Source organism: Mobula hypostoma, chromosome 18, assembly GCF_963921235.1.
Source record: "Mobula hypostoma chromosome 18, sMobHyp1.1, whole genome shotgun sequence".
NCBI lineage: Eukaryota > Metazoa > Chordata > Chondrichthyes > Myliobatiformes > Myliobatidae > Mobula > Mobula hypostoma.
Genome location: NC_086114.1, coordinates 52,525,310 through 52,544,981, shown reverse-complemented (window position 1 = coordinate 52,544,981; position 19,672 = coordinate 52,525,310). Strand labels below are relative to the sequence as shown.

The following is a 19,672-nucleotide window of genomic DNA, read 5'->3' as shown; positions in this document are numbered from 1 at the left end:
GAGTTAGTGTGGGGTGGGAGGGAGAAAATTTACTACCAAGGACTAACAGCACACGCCAGGTAAGTCAGACTGGACAGAGAGCCTTGTTCCTGTTGATTATTACAAATACATCACCCTTCAAGTAAAAAAGCATTTTTGTTCAAAGTAAATTATCAAAGTACATACAGTATTCATTAGTATATTTTATACTGTACATTTTCTTGCAGGCATTCACAGTAGATACAAAGAAACACAATAGGCTCAGTGAAAAACTTCACATGACAAAGACAAACAACCAAAGTGCTAAAGGCAACTATGCAAATATATATAAGAAATAAAAATAAACAAACAATAAATTATCAAGAACATGAGTTGTAGAGTCCTTAAGAGTGAGTCCATGATTGTGGAATCAGTTCAGTGTTGAGGTAAATGAAGTTATCCTCTTTGGCTCAAGAGCCTGATGGGTAAGGTGTAATATCGGTTCCCGGACCTGGTGGTGAGTCCTAAGGCTCCTGTACCTTCTTCCTGATGACAGCAGCGAGAAAAGAGCATGGTGGGGGGCTTTCCTGTGACATTGCTCCTTGTAAGTGTGCTCATTGGTGGGAGGATCTAACCCGTGATGGACTGGGATGTATCCACTAGTTTTTGAAGTTTTTTCTTCTATTCAAGGGCATTGGTGTTTCCATAACAGGCTGTGATGCAACCAGTCAGTATACCCTCCACCACGCACATAAAGAAGTTTGTTTAAGTTTTAAGTGAGATCCTGAATCTGTGCAAACTTTTAAGAAAGTAGAGGCACTGCCTTCTCTGTAACTGCAGTTAAGTGCTGAACCCAGGTGACGTCCTCCAAAATGCCAACACCAAGGAATTTAAGTGTGATAAAATTACTTTTGGGAAAAAAGTGATTATATATAAATTTCTCCGCATAACGACATGAGGCGGCTATTCAGCCTATCAAGTACATGCCGAATCCCGAGAGAGCAATCCCATCATTCCTACTTCCCACCCCCACCTTCTTTCTCTTATCTTATTCTCTTTTGTTGTCCATCAAATGCTCCATGACCCTGACTGGTATTAATTTACACTAGGAGTGAATGTTCTACAGGTAGTTAATCCATCAGTGTACCTCTGGGATGTAGGGGGAAACCAGATGACTCAATAAAAACCTTGCAGTAAGAAAGAGAAGGTGAAACCTGCACAGATAGCAGCCAAAGTAAACATGGTCCTGGGACGCTGGAGATCTGAGGATCAAGTACCACCTGGTGCAGCACTCTCCCTCTTAAACTCCCTCCTCAGCTCATTTACTCTTTAAACTTTTTTATTGAGCTACGGCAGAGAACAGGTCGGTACCGGCCTTTCGAGCCACGCCACCCAGCAATCCCCAATTTCATCCCAGCCTAATTACAGGACAATTTACAATGACCAATTAACATATCAACCAGTATGCCTTTGGACTGCAGGAGGAAACTGGAGCACCCGGAGGAAACCAATGCAGTCACGGGGAGAACGTACAAACTCTTTACGGACGGTGGCAAGAAGTTGCAATGACTTCCTTCTAGTTAATCTAAAATCTGTTACATTCCTTTTGAGCTGGTGCAAACATACTTTTAATGCTGGCACTTCAGGAACAGAAATCCAAAACTTACACGTTGATTGCTGGTATTGTACCTTTCAGTCATGGGGTTTCCCTAAAGGTGGGCAGTCAGGTACACTACAAGGAATTTTTTTTTTCCTAGCAGATCAGGAAAGTGAGTGCAAATTTCATACCAAGGTCTCTGGGCTTGGACTCCATAAAACTGACTCTGACGTACAGTTGGCTCCAACCGTCAACAACTCCCTGCTGTGGGAAATGTAACTCTAATCCACATTGCTCAGAATCTAGTCTATCGCACTGCAATGCAATCAACCAAGACTTGTGAAGTTTTCACTGGTTATAGCAACAATCAACAATTCCCATTGACGCAATACCAATGATATCAGCAATTGAAACCCAGCTGATATTGATCAATTCCACTGCCGCCCATGGCCAATTATTGGGCAACCAGAAATCTTCCCAAGTTATGCGAGAACCAAAAAACTGCAGATGCTGGAAATCTGAAACGAAAACCAAAACTGCTGGAAATACGGAGCAGATCAGACCGCACCCATGGTAAGAGAAACAGATTCAACATTTCCGCTAAAACATTGACTCAATTACTTTACCCACAGATGCAGCCTTCCCTGCTGAATATTTGCAGCAGCTTCCTGCTTTATGGTCATCTGCAAGTCTGGTAACTGCCTACACCATGCTGGCAATACAAGTTATGTTATTACTATTCTGGTGTATTTGTGCTGGGAATTTCCTCCAGATTCCCATGTTCCACTCTTGGAATTGCCTAGGCTGCCAGATGCACATAGCTTCTTTTTGGATCAAACATTAATTGAAAGTTTCGTCTATACACACAAAAATTCATAGTACTATGATGTCCTCTCTAATAAGAGCATTAGACATGGGAGCAGAATTGGACCATTCAGCTCTTCGACTACTCTCCACCATTCAATCATGGCTGATATATTATCCCTTTCAACACCACTCTCCTGCCTTCTCCTCATAGCCTTTGATGCCCTTACTAATCAAGAACCTATCAACCTCCACTTTAAATATACCCAATGACTTGGCCTCCACAACTGTCTGCTCAATATATTTTTCTTGCTACCAGTTTAAATAAAATGGATAAAGTAGTCCTCCTGTCTTTGGTCCCCACAGCAGTTTGCTGCACACAAATTTGTTGCCTGCTCCCTCCTCTACCACTGGCTGGGGAGCAGGTGGGAGATCACTTGCACTGTTCCAATGCAAGTCGTTCTTTTTGTTTTAGAACCAACCATTGAGGAAAGCAAAAATGCACAGGTCACCTTTTTTGCTGGAAATGGCACTGAAGGCTTGAGACAAAGCACGAATTTTATTATGTGGCAACCCACAAATTTTGGCAGTACTTCAACAGGTTGCTCTTGGTGGGTTCAAGTAATCAGCTCTAGTTTAGTACGCACACCTGCTAAGATTTTATTGTTCAACCATCAAGCTTCTGAACTAGTGGGGATAACTTCATTCACCTCAATTCTGAACTGATTCCACAACCTATGGACTCACTTTCAAAGACTCTACGACTCATGTTCTCGATCCATTATCTATTTATTTTTGTGTTTGCACAGTTTGTCTTCTTTTGCACGTTGGTTATCAGTTTCTGTGCAGTTTTTCATTAATTCTATTGCATTTCTTTATTCTACCGTGAATGCACACAAGAAAATGACTCTCAGGGTGGTACATGGTGACCTATACATACTTCGATAATAAGTTTACTTTGAAGTTTAAACTTTGAATGCAAGTAACCTCCTTAAGCGTAAACCAGGAAGATTTCTGCTTGCCCAGTAATCATCCTTGGGTGGGTGGTTTAATTCACAGTTGCTAAAAGTGGGTTTCCTTCAGGTGTCCTGGTTTCCTCCAACAGTCCAAAAGACCTTCCGCTTGACAGGTTAATTGGTCATTGTAAATTGTACCATGATTAGGCCAGAATTAAATCGGGGGATTGCTGGGTGGTGTGGCTCGTAGGGCCTATTTTGTGCTGTACCTCAAAAAATAAAGTATTGTGTCAACCTGCCAAGGTCCCATCAGCATGGAACAATGAGGGTAGACCACATGATTTTGATGATCGAATACTTAAATTATTCAGATTTAGAATACGTGAGCACTAAACTAGCAAAACTTCATTATCGATAAAGGCAATTCAAGAAGTGGTTACTTTTCCTTTGCACATTCCACAAAGCTCAATTGTTTTTAATACCTTCAATTAGGCAGCCAATTATAAGGGCAGATTTTCCTCAAACAGCAATCTGATAACAACATGTAACATGCCCAATGATTCCACCATGAAATGATGACAAGGAGTTCTTCATGTGCCGGCTCATCTCGAGTCCACTACACCAGTACCTCAACCCTCGGCCTGAAAGCCGAACCCAGGGACAAAGCACAAACATCCTGAGCAGAGGGAGCCCTGATACACTTTGCATCCAGACTCTCTTCTTTACATCACCCAAGGCCGATCCTTATTCTAGCTCAATGCACGGAGTAATGATTTGATCTTATTTATTTATTGAGGTACAGTGCCCCAATTTTTTTCATAGGCATCTGTTAGTCTCATGAGACCATGGATTTGCGCCTTGGAAGGTTTCCAGGGCGCAGGCCTGGGCAAGGTTGTATGGAAGACCGGCAGTTGCCCATGCTGCCAGTCTCCCCTCTCCATGCCACTGACATTGTCCAAGGGAAGGGCATTAGGACCCATACAGCTTGGCACCGGTGTCGTCACAGAGCAATGTGCGGCCAAGGCTCGAACTAGCAGCCTTCAGATCACTAGACCAATGCCTTAACCACTTGGCCACGTGCCCCAACTTAACCCTAGCCTAATTGCAGGACAATTTACAATGACCAACTAACCTACCAACCAGTATGTCTTTGGATTGTGGGTGGAAACTGGAGCACCCGGAGGAAACCCATGCAGTCACGGGCAGAGTGTACAAACTCCTTACAGACAGTGGCAGGAAAGTATAAACAGTATGCAAAACAGGTTTTTCCCACAGTATCTTGGAACATGTGACAATAATAAACCAATCCAATCACATAAACATAGTTAATGAGTGACCAGAATAGATTTTCAAATGCAGCTCAAAGGCCTTTGACAATTGAGCATGAGGCCTACGACAGAAACTTCGCCCTGAAGCCCAATTGTCCGTGGAATGATGTTTTACTGAAGCCCAGCCAGCGTCAACAGGATTAGGCCCGTTCGACCATCGAACAAGATCGCTGCTGCATAAATGGCAGCACGGCTGGTAGATCTACTGCCTCACACTCCAGTAACCCCAGGTTCAATGCTGACCTCTGGTGCTGGGTGGAGTGCCTGTCCGTGTGGGCTTCCTCTGGTTTGCTTCCACATCCCAATGACATGCAGGTTGGCTGGTTAATTGGCCACTGTCAATCGTCCTAGTGTGTGGATGAGTGGTAGAATCCCTGGGGTGGCGGGAACGTTGGAAAGAAGGTGGGCAGAATAAAACAGGATTACTATTGGATTAGTGCAAGCAGGTAATAGATGGACTAAAGGACCCGTTTCCTTGACTCAGCTCTGTAAACATAACTCAAGTTCTCGACCCATGGCTTGCCATCAATTGTCATTTGCAGGATCTTTAATGCCCCTTGACAGCAGGCCTTCCCTGTCACTTTCTGGTTGTTCAACTATGCACTATAGTCATTAACTGTATTTCTATCGGGTACGGGTAATGGGGAGAGGCCATCACTTACCCTTCATCATAGAGAAAATTACAAACTAACACTTACTTCTAGTGACTGGAAATCTCATTTGTACCAGTGCACTATGGAGCCTCGGCATTATTCAAACAAACCTACACTAAGCTCCCTTCAAAAGGCCATTATCCTACACCTCTACCCCCTCCCCCGCCGGCAGTGTGTGTTGCTAATGTATGTACTCCGTGTAAATGGTCCCTAATCTCAACCTCTCAGCCAAAACAAACGCTTCCCCAAACCTAGTGCATGCCCCTTGTACTTCAGCAACACAAATACCAAGGGGAGTTTTCCATTAACTTTTTATGGTCATTTTAATTAATTTATTTATTGGAAAACAGCACAGAATAGACCCTTCCAGCCCTTCGAGCCACACTGCCCTGCAATCCTTCAATTTAATGCTAACCTAATCATGGGACAATTTACAATGACCAATTAACTGACCAACAGGTACGTCTTTGGACTGTGGGAGGAAACCATAGCAGCGGGAGGAAACACACGCGGTCACCGGGAGGATGTACAAACTCCCTGCAGGCAGCGGCGGGAACTGAACCCAGGTCTCCTGTACTGTAAAGCGTTGTGCTAACCACCGTGTATGTGTATGTGTATGGATCCCCAAGTAACTTCAGACCTTTAGGTTCAAGATCTATGACATAATACACTTTAAATATTACTCAATGAAGGTAGATATAAATCTTAGTTTAATATCTCATCTAGAAGTTGCACTTTGGACTGGGCAGTCTGCCTTCCTTGTTTCTTTAAGGCAGAGCTCTAATACGAATCCCCAGCAATGATAATTGCACTGTCTCTTCATTTGCCCCAATCCAAGGGGTTTTTCAGCTTTCCTTTGCAGTGCCCTCGGGTCAACAAGGTCAAGCTTTCAGAATGCTGAAGCAATGATACATCCCCAGACCAAAATGCACGTGACCTGGAGATTCTGCTGCATTTGGCTTTCTTGGTTAGACAAGTCATGGAACGAGAAAGGAATACTGAGCAAAAGTTGCAAGGTGAGGAGCACTGTATGGGGCACACATAACGTAGATAGGGAAATGGTGGAAATGGGGAACGGACGATGGCTCCAACTGAGGTAATACTGACAACGTTGACATCGTCACATCTTGCTGGTGGTTATTATGGCCTCTCCCACCTGGCTTTGTCCGTGAGCTGAAAAAGATTTAAATTACAAGGACAGATTTTATAGTCCAGGGTTGTACCCACTCATCCATAAGAGTGATCTTATGTAGGAATTTTAAATGATCATTGTCATCATTATATTGAGAGACATAGCCGATCGTGCTCTATAACCACAATTGTCCTTGGCAAACTTTTCTACAGAAGTGGTTTGCCATTACCTTCTTCTGGGCAGTGTCTTTACAAGGCACGTGACCAGCCATTATCAATACTCTTCAGAGTAATTGTCTGGTGTCAATAGTCGCATAACCAGGACTTGTGATATGGACCAGCTGCTCATACGGCCACCATCACCTGCTCTCATGGCTTCTCATGACCCTGACTGGGGGGGGTGGGCTAAGCGGGTGTCTCACCCTGCCCGAGGGTGACCTACAGGCTGGCAGCACCTTTAACCTCCTTTAGCGTAGACGCATCTCCACCCCGCCACCCGTTTAAATGATAAATAGGGAAGAAATTATCTCTTCTGGTGGGGAACGTACGTGTGAGAGGGTCAGTAAAATTAGAGTTAGGCTGTTCAGAATGAGCACTTCCTTCGGTGGATTGTGGAAATCTGAATCAATCCCAACTGAAATTTCTGTAATAAGACTGATCAATTTCAATGATAACAGGTTGTGATATTAGAATGTGGTTTCTGGATCTAGTAAATATATTAGCCACAAATGGATACATTCTGACTAAGGGTCCGAGGGAAATAATGGTTTGACAGTTAAGGTTGCTGACTCATTTTATACCCACAACTGATTTCAATTAAACTTAATTTCTTAGCACAATGCTAAGGCATTGCAACAATGATTGCACTTCAAAGGCTGTAAATCACTGTGACGTACTGAAATTAAGAAAGGCACTGTTAAAAAAAAATGCATTTATCTTAACATAATATTCGATGATGTGTTCCAACTGAATGCTCCCTTACCTGGCTTTTCTCTGGGCTGTAGGGTTAAGGTTCTTTTAAACCGCTCCTCCCAGCTCATCCTCCTTATAGCCGAAAGCGTCTCAGCTTCCCTTCGCTGCAGCTTTTCACGGAAACCGGTGCCTGCACATCTTTCTCGTCCCGTCAATGAACAAGGAGTCACTGTCAGGCAACAAAAAGAAAGAACCTAGCATCCTGCAGGCCTTGCAAACCTCATTCTCAGATTAGTCACTCCACAACTGAGACCATCTCCAATCCAACAGGATAGGAGAAGTAAAAGCAAACAGCGTAACCGCACATGTTATGTTAAAGACAAACCTTTTGAGTTCAGCCCAGACTTGGAAAAGTCCCCAGAGTCCCAGTACATCTTGTGCAGTGTTTTCCATACTATGTGAGAACAGCTGATTTTGCAAAACATTTTATATTATTGCACACTTCTTCCTTTCAACAGCACAACCCTGGCATCTTTTGCTAGATTAAAAACATGTAACAAATATAAATTGCTGTTGTTGAGACTTTAAAGGAAAAATAGTGATTTGCAGCTGGCTTGAAACATGTTAGATCAGTTATTCCTATGCAAGTTTCACCAGTGAAATACTAAGTTAGATGGTGCCTTCAATGAAGTCAAAATCCTCCTTCTTCAAAGAACGGTTTCCCTCCCATTGATGCTGCCCGCACCCGCATCTCCTCCGTTTCCCGTACATCCGCGCCCACCCCATCTTCCGCCGCCTTAACAGTGATGGGAGTTCTTCTTGTCCTTACCTACCACCCTATCAGCCTCTGCTTCCAACACATCATCCTCCACAATTTCCACCAACCCCAGAGATCCTACCACTAAACACATCGTTACCTCTGCCCTTCCTCTGTTTTCCGCAAGTATTGCTCCCTCCGTGATTCCCCTGTCCATTTGTGCCTCCAGACGCTCATCCCTGCACGCGGCCCAAGTGCTACACTTGCCCATACTCCTCCCTCGCCTCCATTCAGGGCCCCAAACAGTCCTTCCAGGTGAGGCAACTCTTCACCTGTGATTTCTGGGGTCGCCCATTGTGCCCAGTGCTCCTGAGGCCGCCTCCTCTACATTGGTGAGACCTGTCGTAAATTGGGGCACTGCTTTGTCGGGCTCCATCCACCACAAGCAGAACTCCCAGGTGGGCAAACATTTTAATTCCAATTCCCATTCTGACAAGTTGGTTCATAGCCTTCTCTTGTGCCAAGATGAGGCCACCCTCAGGGTGGAGGAGCAACACCTTATATTGTGGTTGCCTCTAACCTGAAGGCATGAATATTGATTTCTCCTTCCAGTAAAAAATTTATTCCTCCCTCCTCTAATCCCCACGCTGACCTTTTACCTCTTCTCACCTACCTATTACTTCCCATCTTGGTCCCCTCCTCCTTCTTACTCCTCTCCTATCAGATTCCTTCTTTTTCAGCCCTTAACCTTTCCCACCTACCTGGCTTCACTTATCACCTTCCAGCTAACCTCCTACCCCTCCCTCTACCTTTTTATTCTGACATCTTTCCCCTTCTGTGCATTCTATGTTCTACCTCATCCATCCTTCCAAAACATGTCTAGTTGCCCCTGCCAAAGCTGCCCAATGATCAATATCCTGTAGCCAACATTTGTCCTTAATATCAACACCACCAATTTTCTGTTACCTGTGAACAATTAAATCATACCTCTGCAAGGCAAGTTTTCCCCCCACCACACCGGGTGGTAGATGTATAGAAAGAGAGAGCAGAGGAAATGTTAGACGTAGGTATGAAAACAAAGTGTCAACGACACTTGAACACGTACACAGATACTAAAGGTTGAGAAGGATACTGGCCAAATGGGGCTAGATCAGGAAGATATCTTGGACAGAATAGACAAGATGGGCCAAAGGGTCTTTTTCCATGCTGTGACCCATGACCTCCTTCCTTTCTCTCCGTACACCTTCTCTCTGTCCTAATTCCATGCCCAATTAGTTTAAAGCCCGTCTCTCCCGACATGGATTTTTGACCATGTTCTGGTTCAGTTGGTACAAGCCCCACCTTGCCAGAAATGACCCTAGCAATCCAGGGCCCTCCCTCCTACACCCTTCTAGTTACACATTCATCAGTCCTACCCTCCCTGTCTTATCCATACCAGCATGTGGCACCAGTAATCCAGCAACTCCAACCTTAATCTCTGACAGGCCCTTGGATGGGTTGGTGACGACAGTGAATGACTGATGGATTTGTGCAGGGAAGGCAGGTACAATATGGAAGGCGACTAGGGTAACAAATTGGTGCAAATATGTGAATAAGAAGGAACTTGGACCCTGTATGTGCTGGGCAACCCTAATTACCTTCCAGTGAATTACTTCTCAAAAGCACACTCAGCATTGTTAAAAAGACAAATAAAATGAGAATATCGAAGTTCAAAAGTTCAAAGTACATTTATTATCAAAGTATCTATACCATACACCACCTTGAGATTTGTCTTCTTGCAGGCAGCCACTGAACAAAGAAACATCATGCAAAGAGAACAAGGCATGACCTAGTTGGTGGGGGTCCTTAATGATGGGTGCTGCCTTAGCAAGTGCCAATGAAGGATTATTGCAGACAGTAAAGCTCCAGCTGTGTGAGGTGGTCCTGATGTAGGCAGAAGATTTGTTGTCCAACAGAAACCCTCTAGGCACACATGGCAGGGGAGGGGGGCATGTGTCTGGGTTGGCAGGAGGTAATGCCAGTGACGGAGATCAGTCTGGGGTCTCTTCCACTTTTTGTATCAGTTAGACGGGGGACTTGATAGAGGTATTTAAAATTATGAGGGGATAGATAGAGTTGACGTGGATAGGCTTTTTCCATTGAGAGTGCGGGAGATTTTTCTGTGCTGTAATTGTTATGGTTAAAGAAAACCCCATACACAATACCACCAAGTGTGTGAAAAAAAAACAAATCACACGAAGGGAATAAATATACAGAACATTAAACATCAAAGCACAGAATCCCCAAAGTGAGTCCACAGCCATGAGCCACCAGAGTGAGTGAAGTCGGTCCAGAACCACGACCACTGAGTCAGCAGCGTCAACGGCTGCAGGGCATAACCACAGATCCATTTCCGCCGATCAAATCGCACAAGCAATAAACTGCGCTCAGCGCCAAGGACCACAGCCGGGAGCGAGTCCGCCGCCACGAGCCGATCGAACATGGCACCCAAGACTCCAGCACCCTCCGACGGCAGCGGTGAGCGGCAGACTGGTCAAACGCGGGCAGACGGCACTGAACACCTGTTCATTTTCCTTGTCGATTGTAATCTTGCTCGATGCTTCAGTTGGAGTGGAGTAATGGAGCCAACCACAAGCATTCTGCCTTTAGGAATCGATGCTGCCATCCCCAGGGACAGCAATATTTGGAATACTTATAGACAACTCCACACAGAAGCAGCTTATAGGAGAAGGAATGAAGCAACACAAGGCTTCATTTTGATTTAGCATACACTACGCTTCCCTCCGCTCTCCTCTCTTAGCTGTCCTGTATAATTTATATTTTGTTTGTGTCTAACTACCTGTCTGGGCTGCTGCTGCAGGTAACATTGCACCGTCCTTGTGTACATGGCAATAGGTTCAACTAGATGATACCTAGCCAGTTTCACCACACACTCCGCCTTTACATTACTGTGGACAATGAGGTAAGGTGGTGAAACTGCCAGTCCCTCTGAATCATTTCACAGAAGTTAGCTTTTTATGAGCTGTAGCATGTTATCTCTGCTCAGACCCTCAGGAACATTAACCTGACCAACTGAGATTTGTCTTGAGAATTAACATCAAGTATTCAGTAGAGATTGAGAAGAGATTTACCCAACACTTCAAAACCAATGAGTAAACAATGCGAACATGATACTGATTGGAAACCGTGATTACAAAACCAGAACTGTATACAATTCACATGCTTTTAGCTATCAAAATCAGAATCAGATTTAATATCACCGGCATACGTCATGAAATGTGTTAACTTCGCTGCAGCAGTACAATGCAGTACAGTACTTGACAGTATAGAAAAACAAAGTGTATGTATGTCTATTAAATAGTTAAATTAAAAACAGTGCAAATACAGAAATAGTAAAAATAAAGTGAGGTTGTGTTCATGGGTTCAATGTCTATTTAGGAATCCGATGGCTGAGGAGAAGAAGCTGTTCCTGAATTGCCGAGTGTGCGCCTTCAGACTGTGTACCTCCTTCCTGGTGGTAATCGTAAGAACAGAGCATGTCCTGAGTGATTATGGGGGGGGGGGGTCCTTAATAATGGACATCGCCTCTCTGAGGCACCACTCCTTGAAGATGTCTTGGGTACTACAGAGGCTAATACCCATGATATAGCTGACTAATTTGACAACTTTCTGTAGCTTCTTTTAATCCTGTGCAGTAGCCCCCCCTCCCCGCCCCACCCATACCAAACAGTGATGCAGCCTGTCAGAAAGCTCTCCATGGTAGATCTGTAGAAGTCTGAGTGTTTTAGGTGACAAACCAAATCTCTTCAAACTCCTCATGAAACATAGCCACTGTGATATGTTGGGACCAGGTTAGATCTTCAGAGATCTTGACATCCTGGAACTTGAAACTGCTCACTCTCTCCATTTCTGATCCCTCTGAGGATTGGTCCGTGTTACTGATCCAAAAGCAGCTACTGCTTTACCAGTGATCTGACTTAGGAAAAGATAGGTTTAATTGTGGATAGTACAGAACAGTTGCAAAATAAAACCAATCAGAATGTAGCATATCTAACATGCTAAAGATAGCCAGATGGAGAAAGCAGTTTTATCTTGTTTTAATTGCCTTGATTTATCTGAGAGGTTGTGTGACATTACATTTTATTTACAGTCTGCATTAGGTACTTCCTTTTTGGAGCTGAACTTCACACTATTAAGTTACTAGTATACTCTCTATAGCATTGCTTGGTTAAATGGTGGACATGTTCCCACTGTGTCAAGGAAGCTTCTTGATTGCGTTTTTTTAATAATGAGTCACCATACATTGAGATGGTGATCTAAAAATAGGTATACTCTCTCAAAAGCAGAACTTCCCAGTGGCCAAACATTTTCATTCCAATTCCCATTCCTGTTCTGACATGTCGGACTTGTGCCAACATGAGGCCACCCTCAGGGTGGAGGAGCAACGCCTTGTATTCCATCTGAGAAGCCTCCAATTTGATGGCATGAATATCTATTTCTTGTTCTGGTTAAAAAATATCCCTCCCCCTCTCCTTGTCTTCTATTCCCCATCCTGGCCTCACGTCATCTCACCTGCCTATCACGTCCCCCTGGGTCCTCTCCTCTTTCCCTTTCTCCTATGGTTCACTCTCCTCTCCTAAGAGATTCTTCCTCCCCAGCCCTTTACCTTTCTCACCCACTTGGCTTCACCTGCCACCTTCTAGCTAGTCCTTCCGCCCCCCCCCCCCACCTTTGGTGTCTTCCCCCATCCTTTCCAGCCCTGAAGAAGGGTCTCAGCCTGAAGCTTTGACTGTTTATTCATTTCTCGTATTTAGGTACAGTCTCCGAAACCTTTCCTATATTACAGTCTTTCAGTTCACCCCAACACTCAGTTACTACATGTCTGAAGACAGTTTAATTTTTCTCCCCCCAACAAAAGAACACCAAGGCAACTCTGGAAACCATTCCAGGTTGCTTTTGACTTTCTCCAGCTTACACCGGGAGAAAGGGAGTCTGGTGCGAATTACCTGCCACAGAATACATAGCTGCCAACCAGCAGTGTGTGTGGCAAGTCTGTTTGTATTTGTAGTCACTGGCAAGTCTCATGATATTGTTAGTGGGTGAGTCAGTAATGATATTGGTGTTCAATGTCAAGGAAGGGCGATTAAATTCCTTCTTGTTGGACGCAGGTATTATGTAACACAAATATTACATTGTACAAACTTGAGTGTTGTCTAGATCTTGCTACACACACACACACACACACACACACACACTTCATTATCTAAGGAATTGACTGATCATTACACAGATCATCACAGACCATCTCTTTTCGGAAATAATGAATTAACTAAAGGTGACTTGGGTTGGAGTTCTGCACTGAGGTATCCCTGCAGTGATACGTTGAAGCCGAGATTATTAGGCTGCATCTTCCTCCGATGTCAACAGCAGCGAGCCAGACCCCTCAACTTCCACTTTAACCTTAAACACTGAGGCCACACTCCATCAAATGCTACTTTGACATCAAGTGTAATCACTCTCATTTCATACCCGGAAGTCAGACTTCTGTCTCGTTCAGACCAAGGTCTGAAGCCTAAAGGTCCAGACAGGAACAAAGTGCCAGTGAGAAAATGCTACCCTTTCTTAATAATAACAAAACCGCAAAGACACAGACAAATGTTGCACTTGCAAATGTCTCATTAATTTGTATAAACAGTTCTTAAACTCAGTGCAAAAATAGTACGTGCGTGCTAGTGTTTCTGATTAATGCTTGTAGGTCAATTTGTTATTAAAAGTTGCAAACTCTAATTTTCTCAGAGAACCTGACTGGTGTAATTGCTGGCTCTGCACAAGAGACGACTCTTGAAAAAGGTTTCTACAATGCTTTTGCAGTCCATCAACCGGACTTTCCCATCCACCCTCAGCCCCAGCTGCAGATACACACTACACTATTGCGCAGAAGATACGGCATCCATCAACCACGGTGGTGTAGCGGTTAGTGTGATGCCACTACAGCTCGGGACATCAGAGCTAGGAGTTCAATTCCAGCATCATCCGTAAGGAATCTGTACATCTTCCATGTGGAATGTGTGGGTTTTCCCCGGGTGCTCCCGGTTCCGCCGTGGTCCAAAGATGTACTGGGTAGGTTAACAGGTCATTGTAAATTGCCCTGTGATTATGTTAGGGTAGAACTGAGGGTGTGGAGGTTGCAGCGCAGTTCGAAGGGCCAACTTCGCACTGTATCTCTAAATGAATAAATAATTCTCTTGCGTTTAATTAAACACCATCCCAGTTCCTTCTAGTGTTGGCATAAGCAAGCCTCTGTGTCAGTATTCTGCTATAAATGGGAAGTCTACCAACATTAGATGTACAAAATGAGACAGAATCATTAGGTCCGGAAACGAATGGTAGTGTTAGGTTCCCTTTGATAATTTCTTTCAGCAAATGCTGCTGACTTCGATGAGAATATCTGCGTTTGACTATAACTGCTTTACAGGCTTAAGGTTTTCACGTTTAGCACAAGAATCATTGGCTGTCTTAATCTAAAACCGCAACTCAGAGAGCTAGAAAGGAGACTGAACTACAACTCCCAAAGAAAGCCAGTGATTATGATTCTCAAAAGTTTTGACAGCTGATGCCTGAACATATAACCATTAGACTATATGTTACAGATTGCAGAATTAGGCCATTCAGCTGATTATTAATGCTCCATCATTCAATCGTGTACTTTTTATTAACTCCACTAACCCGCCTTCAACTTTTGACCCTTAACCCCTCAAGAAATAATCAAACTCTGCCTTAAATACACCCAGTGAATTGGCCTCCACAGCCCTTTGTGGCAACAAATTCTCCACCCTCTGACCGAAGAAATTCCTCCTCACCTCTGTTTTATTCTGAAGCTGTGCCCTCAGATCCTAGACATCTTCCCTACAGCCACTCTATCCATGACTTTCAACAACCAGCCATATTAGGCACAGCTCAAACACCATATACAAATTTGCTGCTGGCAGAATCTCAGATAGCAATTAGGAGTGAGATAGATTGGATGACTCAGTGGTGTTTCAACATCAACCTTTCACTGAAGTACTGATTGTGGACTTCAGGAAGTGGAAATTGGGAGAACACAGACCAATCCTCACTGAGGGGTCAGTAGTGGAAAGGGCATCAACATCTCAGAGGATCTGTCCTGGGTCCATCATATTCATCTGTACATGAAGGAGGCCATCAGCTCTATTTCATTAAGACTTTAAGGAGTTTTAGTATGTCACCAAAGACTCTTGCAAGTTTCTACACATGTACCCTGGGGAGCATGAATGGTTTTGACAGATAGACTCTGGGGAGCAACCCTGACTGGTTCTATCACTGTCTGTTACGGACGCTCCAATGCACAGGATGACAAAAAGGCTGCAGGGGGTTGTAGACGCAAGCTGCTCCACCACGGGCACAAGCTCCCCACCATCGAAGACAGCTTCAAAACGCGGCATCTCAAGAAGGTGGCATCCTTCATTAAGGACCCTCACCGTCCAGGACATATCCTCTTCTTATTGCTACCAGCAAGGTGGTGGTACAGGAGCCTGAAGATGCACACTCAACATTTTAGGAACAGCTTCTTCCTCACCGCTGTCAGATTTCCGGCCGATCCACGAATACTGCTTCACTATTTCCCTTTTGCACCATTTATTTACTTTATGTTTATTGTAATTTATAATTTTCTGTACGTCTTGCACTGGCCTGCTGCCTCAAAACTACACATTTCACAACATATGCCCGTAATAATAAACCTCATTCTGACACGCTGGTGACCTCTCTCCTCCTTAGACTCTAACCGCTTCCATCCTTAAGAGTCACCACTCACCTCAGTAAGTTTGATTAATCTAGATGAGGCAAATAATTTAATGTACATTAAATTGATGAATTAATTAAATTAACCAGTGGAGAGGAGATATTTTGCTGCTGTGAAATATGGAATTTCAAGGCGTTTGTTCAAAAGGCCAACACCTAGACACAAGGAACTTTGCCTGTGTGCTGAGGTGATGCAGACATCTGGGAGGGAGGAAGTTACCTCGATTTATTTTAAACTATAGGAGGAAACCACAGCTCCTGATTGAATGCTTTAGAATTAACACTTGCTTGGGGGCAGGAGAGTGTGACTGTGAGCGAGGCAGGTACAGAGGCCCATGAAACCGAGATACAGGAGCCTCACTCCCTGCACACTTGCCCGACGTTACAGCACAGTGGCCCAGCAAGCAGAGCGTCTGCTTCGCGGCTCCAGAGACCCGACTCAATTCTGCACTGTCGTTCACAGGTTCTCCCCATGACTGGGTTTCGGCCGGGTTCTCCAGTGCCCTCCCACATCTAAACGACATGCGTGTTGGCTGTAAATTGCCTCTAGTGTAGTAGAACTCAAGGGGAGTTTTGGAGATATATGGAGAATAATGTAGGGTTAGCACAAGTAAGTGATTGATCGTCAATCTGTACTCAGTGTGCAGAAAGACCCATTTCTGTGCTGTATCAGAGACTGCTGTAATCTTTGGGGACAGGTATGGGGACTGACATTGTACCACGGTGCACAGGAACAATTAAATGGATGCTCGGGGTCGGGGGGGGTTGTAGTAGGAAACTATTATTAGAGGGTCAGACACTATTCTCCCCAACCAGAAATGGAAGACCCAGTGTCATGGTATAGGATACCTGCTCTGGGCTGGGGTGGGAGGGGGAGGGTCCAATTCACATGGCTTACTGATGAGAAACACTCACAAAATGTTGGAGGAACCCAGCAAGTCAGGCAGCATCTGTGGAGTGGAATGAACAGAAAACGTTTCAAGACAAGATCTTCAGGATCTTGCTTACGTGTCCTGATGAAGGGTCTTGGCCCAAACATCGACTATTTAATTCCCCTCTATAAATGCTGACTGACTTGTTGAATTCCTCTAAAAGTTTGTGTGTTGCTCGGATCTCCAGCTTCTGCAGAATCTCTTGCGTCTCTGAGGTTACCAATGACCTTGTGGGACTGATGAATAGTTTCTTAGTTTCTGATGACAGAATATGAACAGCCAAGGTGTAAATTGATCATCATGTGCTGTGTTGTATGACGTAGGCGATCATGGTCTCCATGACCATGATCATTCTTGGCAAGTTTTTCTACAGACGTGGTTTGCCATTGCCTTCTTCTGGGCAATGGCTTTACAAGATGGGTGACCACAGCCATTATCAATATCTTCAGAGATTGTCTGCATATCACACCTGCTCCCATGGCTTCATGTCACCCTGATCTGGCTGGGGAGAGGGTGCGACTAAGCAGGACACTATGCCTTTCCCAAGGGTGACCAAGGAATTTCGCTGTGCCCTGGTGTAAATGACAATACACTAATCTGAATCTGAATTGGCACACGGTTAATGGGATTAGGGATGTAAACATGTGGCTCAGGGATTGCTGTGAAAAGTGGGGTTCAGTCCGTGAGGTACTGGGAAAAGGGAGCTGGTCCATTAGGATGGACTATACCCAACCCAGGCTCAGAACTGGAGGCCCAGTGAGCTGAATTGCCACGAAGTTAGATGGAGCTTTGATCTAAATGGAAAGAAGGAACAAGGAAGCAGTGAAGTGAAGTAATTGGACTATGGACAACCAAATGGCACTGGAAATGGACAGTGTACAAAAACCCCACTAACAAATAGTGTTCAGGCGAGAGAAAACTGGTGATAAGGCAAGTAGTAACAATAAAAGTTAAAGATGTCCGAAATTATTAAAAACACAAAACAAAAAAGGGGAATATCTTTATGAACAAAGTCTTTGAAATAAAGTGGCTAAATTAATGTAAATGAATGGAATATAACTTGATTACAGATGGTGCCAGAGGGTGATTTATCCCAGCCATTACTTCGTCTAATCCCACTACTTTCCATTTCCAGGTGGCGGGGATCCTGTTGGAGTCTTTGAACTACAGCTGCACTGGAACTGCGGTTCTTCACGGCGGCGCATTCCCGTCTCCGTTCCTGGAGCTTGCTGATCAGCCGCGTTTGCAATATCTGCAGGAATGGCTTGGAAGACGGTGCCTTTGGTGTGTGCCCTGACAACGCTGCGGACCCAATTCCTCGCTGGTGTAGTGCACTGAAGAGTTGCAGGGAACCAGAACATCGAGTGTTTCTGTTGGAGATATACATCTCTATCTCTCTCTCTCTGTACATCTTTCTCTCAGGAGGGGAGGAGAAGATGGCAGGGCGACGCAGCGCACACGGTCGCTCCGAATTGATATCGTATTTGTTAAGTAGGGGCCATGCACAATCCTGACTTGATGGAGACAGATGTGAGAAGCACGGAGGAACATCTGGAGAAATTTCTGAAATGCCTGCTTCACTGCCGCTGCTACTGTGCGATTGAGAATCTCCAGAGGGGAAGGCCCCAAATCCTCAGATTTGCCTATTGCCGGGGTCGAAGCGCTCGGCAGAGATGGTGCTCGGTGTCGGAGGCTCAAAGTTTTCAGACGGACTCAGAGTTGGACTGTGGTCGGGTGCTTCCAGGATGCTGCATCGGCAAGTTTATGGCGCTGGAAGCTTATGGCAGGGAGAGTTTCTCCCTTCAACCATCTGCGTGAGATGATGGGACTTTAGAGAGACTTAGAGATTTTTTTTACCGTGCCCATGGTCTGTTCTTCATCAAATTATGGTATTGCTTTGCACTGTTGTAACTATATGTGGTTTTTATCAGTTTTTTTTAGTCTTGGTTTGTCTTGTGTTTCTGTGATATCATTCTGGGGGAACAAATTGTATCATTTCTTAATGCATGCATTACTAAATGACAATAAGAGAACTGCGTGTCCTCAATCTAATCTAATCTCATCTCTCTCTCTCTCTCTCTCTCGATGGTGAGAGTTTGCCGCTGATACTGGAGTTGGAGAAAGTTTGAAATAAAAGTGGCGTTACAGGGTGTAACAAGGAAATAATGAGCTGTTTGTCCCCCTCTCACTGTGGAAGGAGTGATATCTTTTTCTTCCTTGTTTGTGAGCGAGCGAGCCTGTGGGATGTTGAACACGAACTGTAGTTTTTGATGGACTGTAGACCATGGGCTCTCTTTAGGGCTTTGCTGTTGCTTGCATGATAGGTGGTGGGAATGCTGATGCTTTCTGCTGGGATAAGTGGGGGTAAGGGGAGGGGAAGGGGGAGGGTTAATGCTGCTTGTGTGTGGGAGGGGGCAGGGAGCTTTGGAATTCTTACATTTTTTCCTGTCATTCATCCTTTGGTGTTTTTCCTTTTCTTTTGAGGATGTCTGCATAGAGTAAGAGTTTCAGGTTTTATATTGCATGCAATCTCTGATATTAATTGGAACCACCGAAGGCATTGCAGAGTTGACAGTCATAAGGAATGAATGCAGGAACTACAATAGATTTACATTTCTGTTTGGAGCAGGAATACAAATGCAACAGAGATCCAATCATGATATACAAAAGTAAGAAAGGTATTAGAGAGTGGTTCTTAACCTGCTGTCCACAGATCCCTTGCTTATGAGTATTGGCTCACAGCATAAAAATGTTTGGGAACCCCTGTATTAGATTGAAGGAAGAATATATAAAGTTGCTGTTAAAAGTAACAGGCCATAGAAT

General features: G+C 44.4%; 1 protein-coding gene across 2 annotated transcripts in view; it reads right to left on the bottom strand.

The window, feature by feature from the left end:
* The window catches only part of malt3 (MALT paracaspase 3), a 138,135-nt gene that overhangs the window by 107,627 nt on the left and 10,836 nt on the right, over positions 1 to 19,672 (bottom strand). For both annotated transcript variants that reach the window (XM_063070871.1, XM_063070872.1), the window contains exon 3: positions 7,410 to 7,568. In XM_063070871.1, the coding sequence (XP_062926941.1) occupies positions 7,410 to 7,568 (159 nt within the window). The remainder of the gene's footprint in view (positions 1 to 7,409; positions 7,569 to 19,672) is intronic.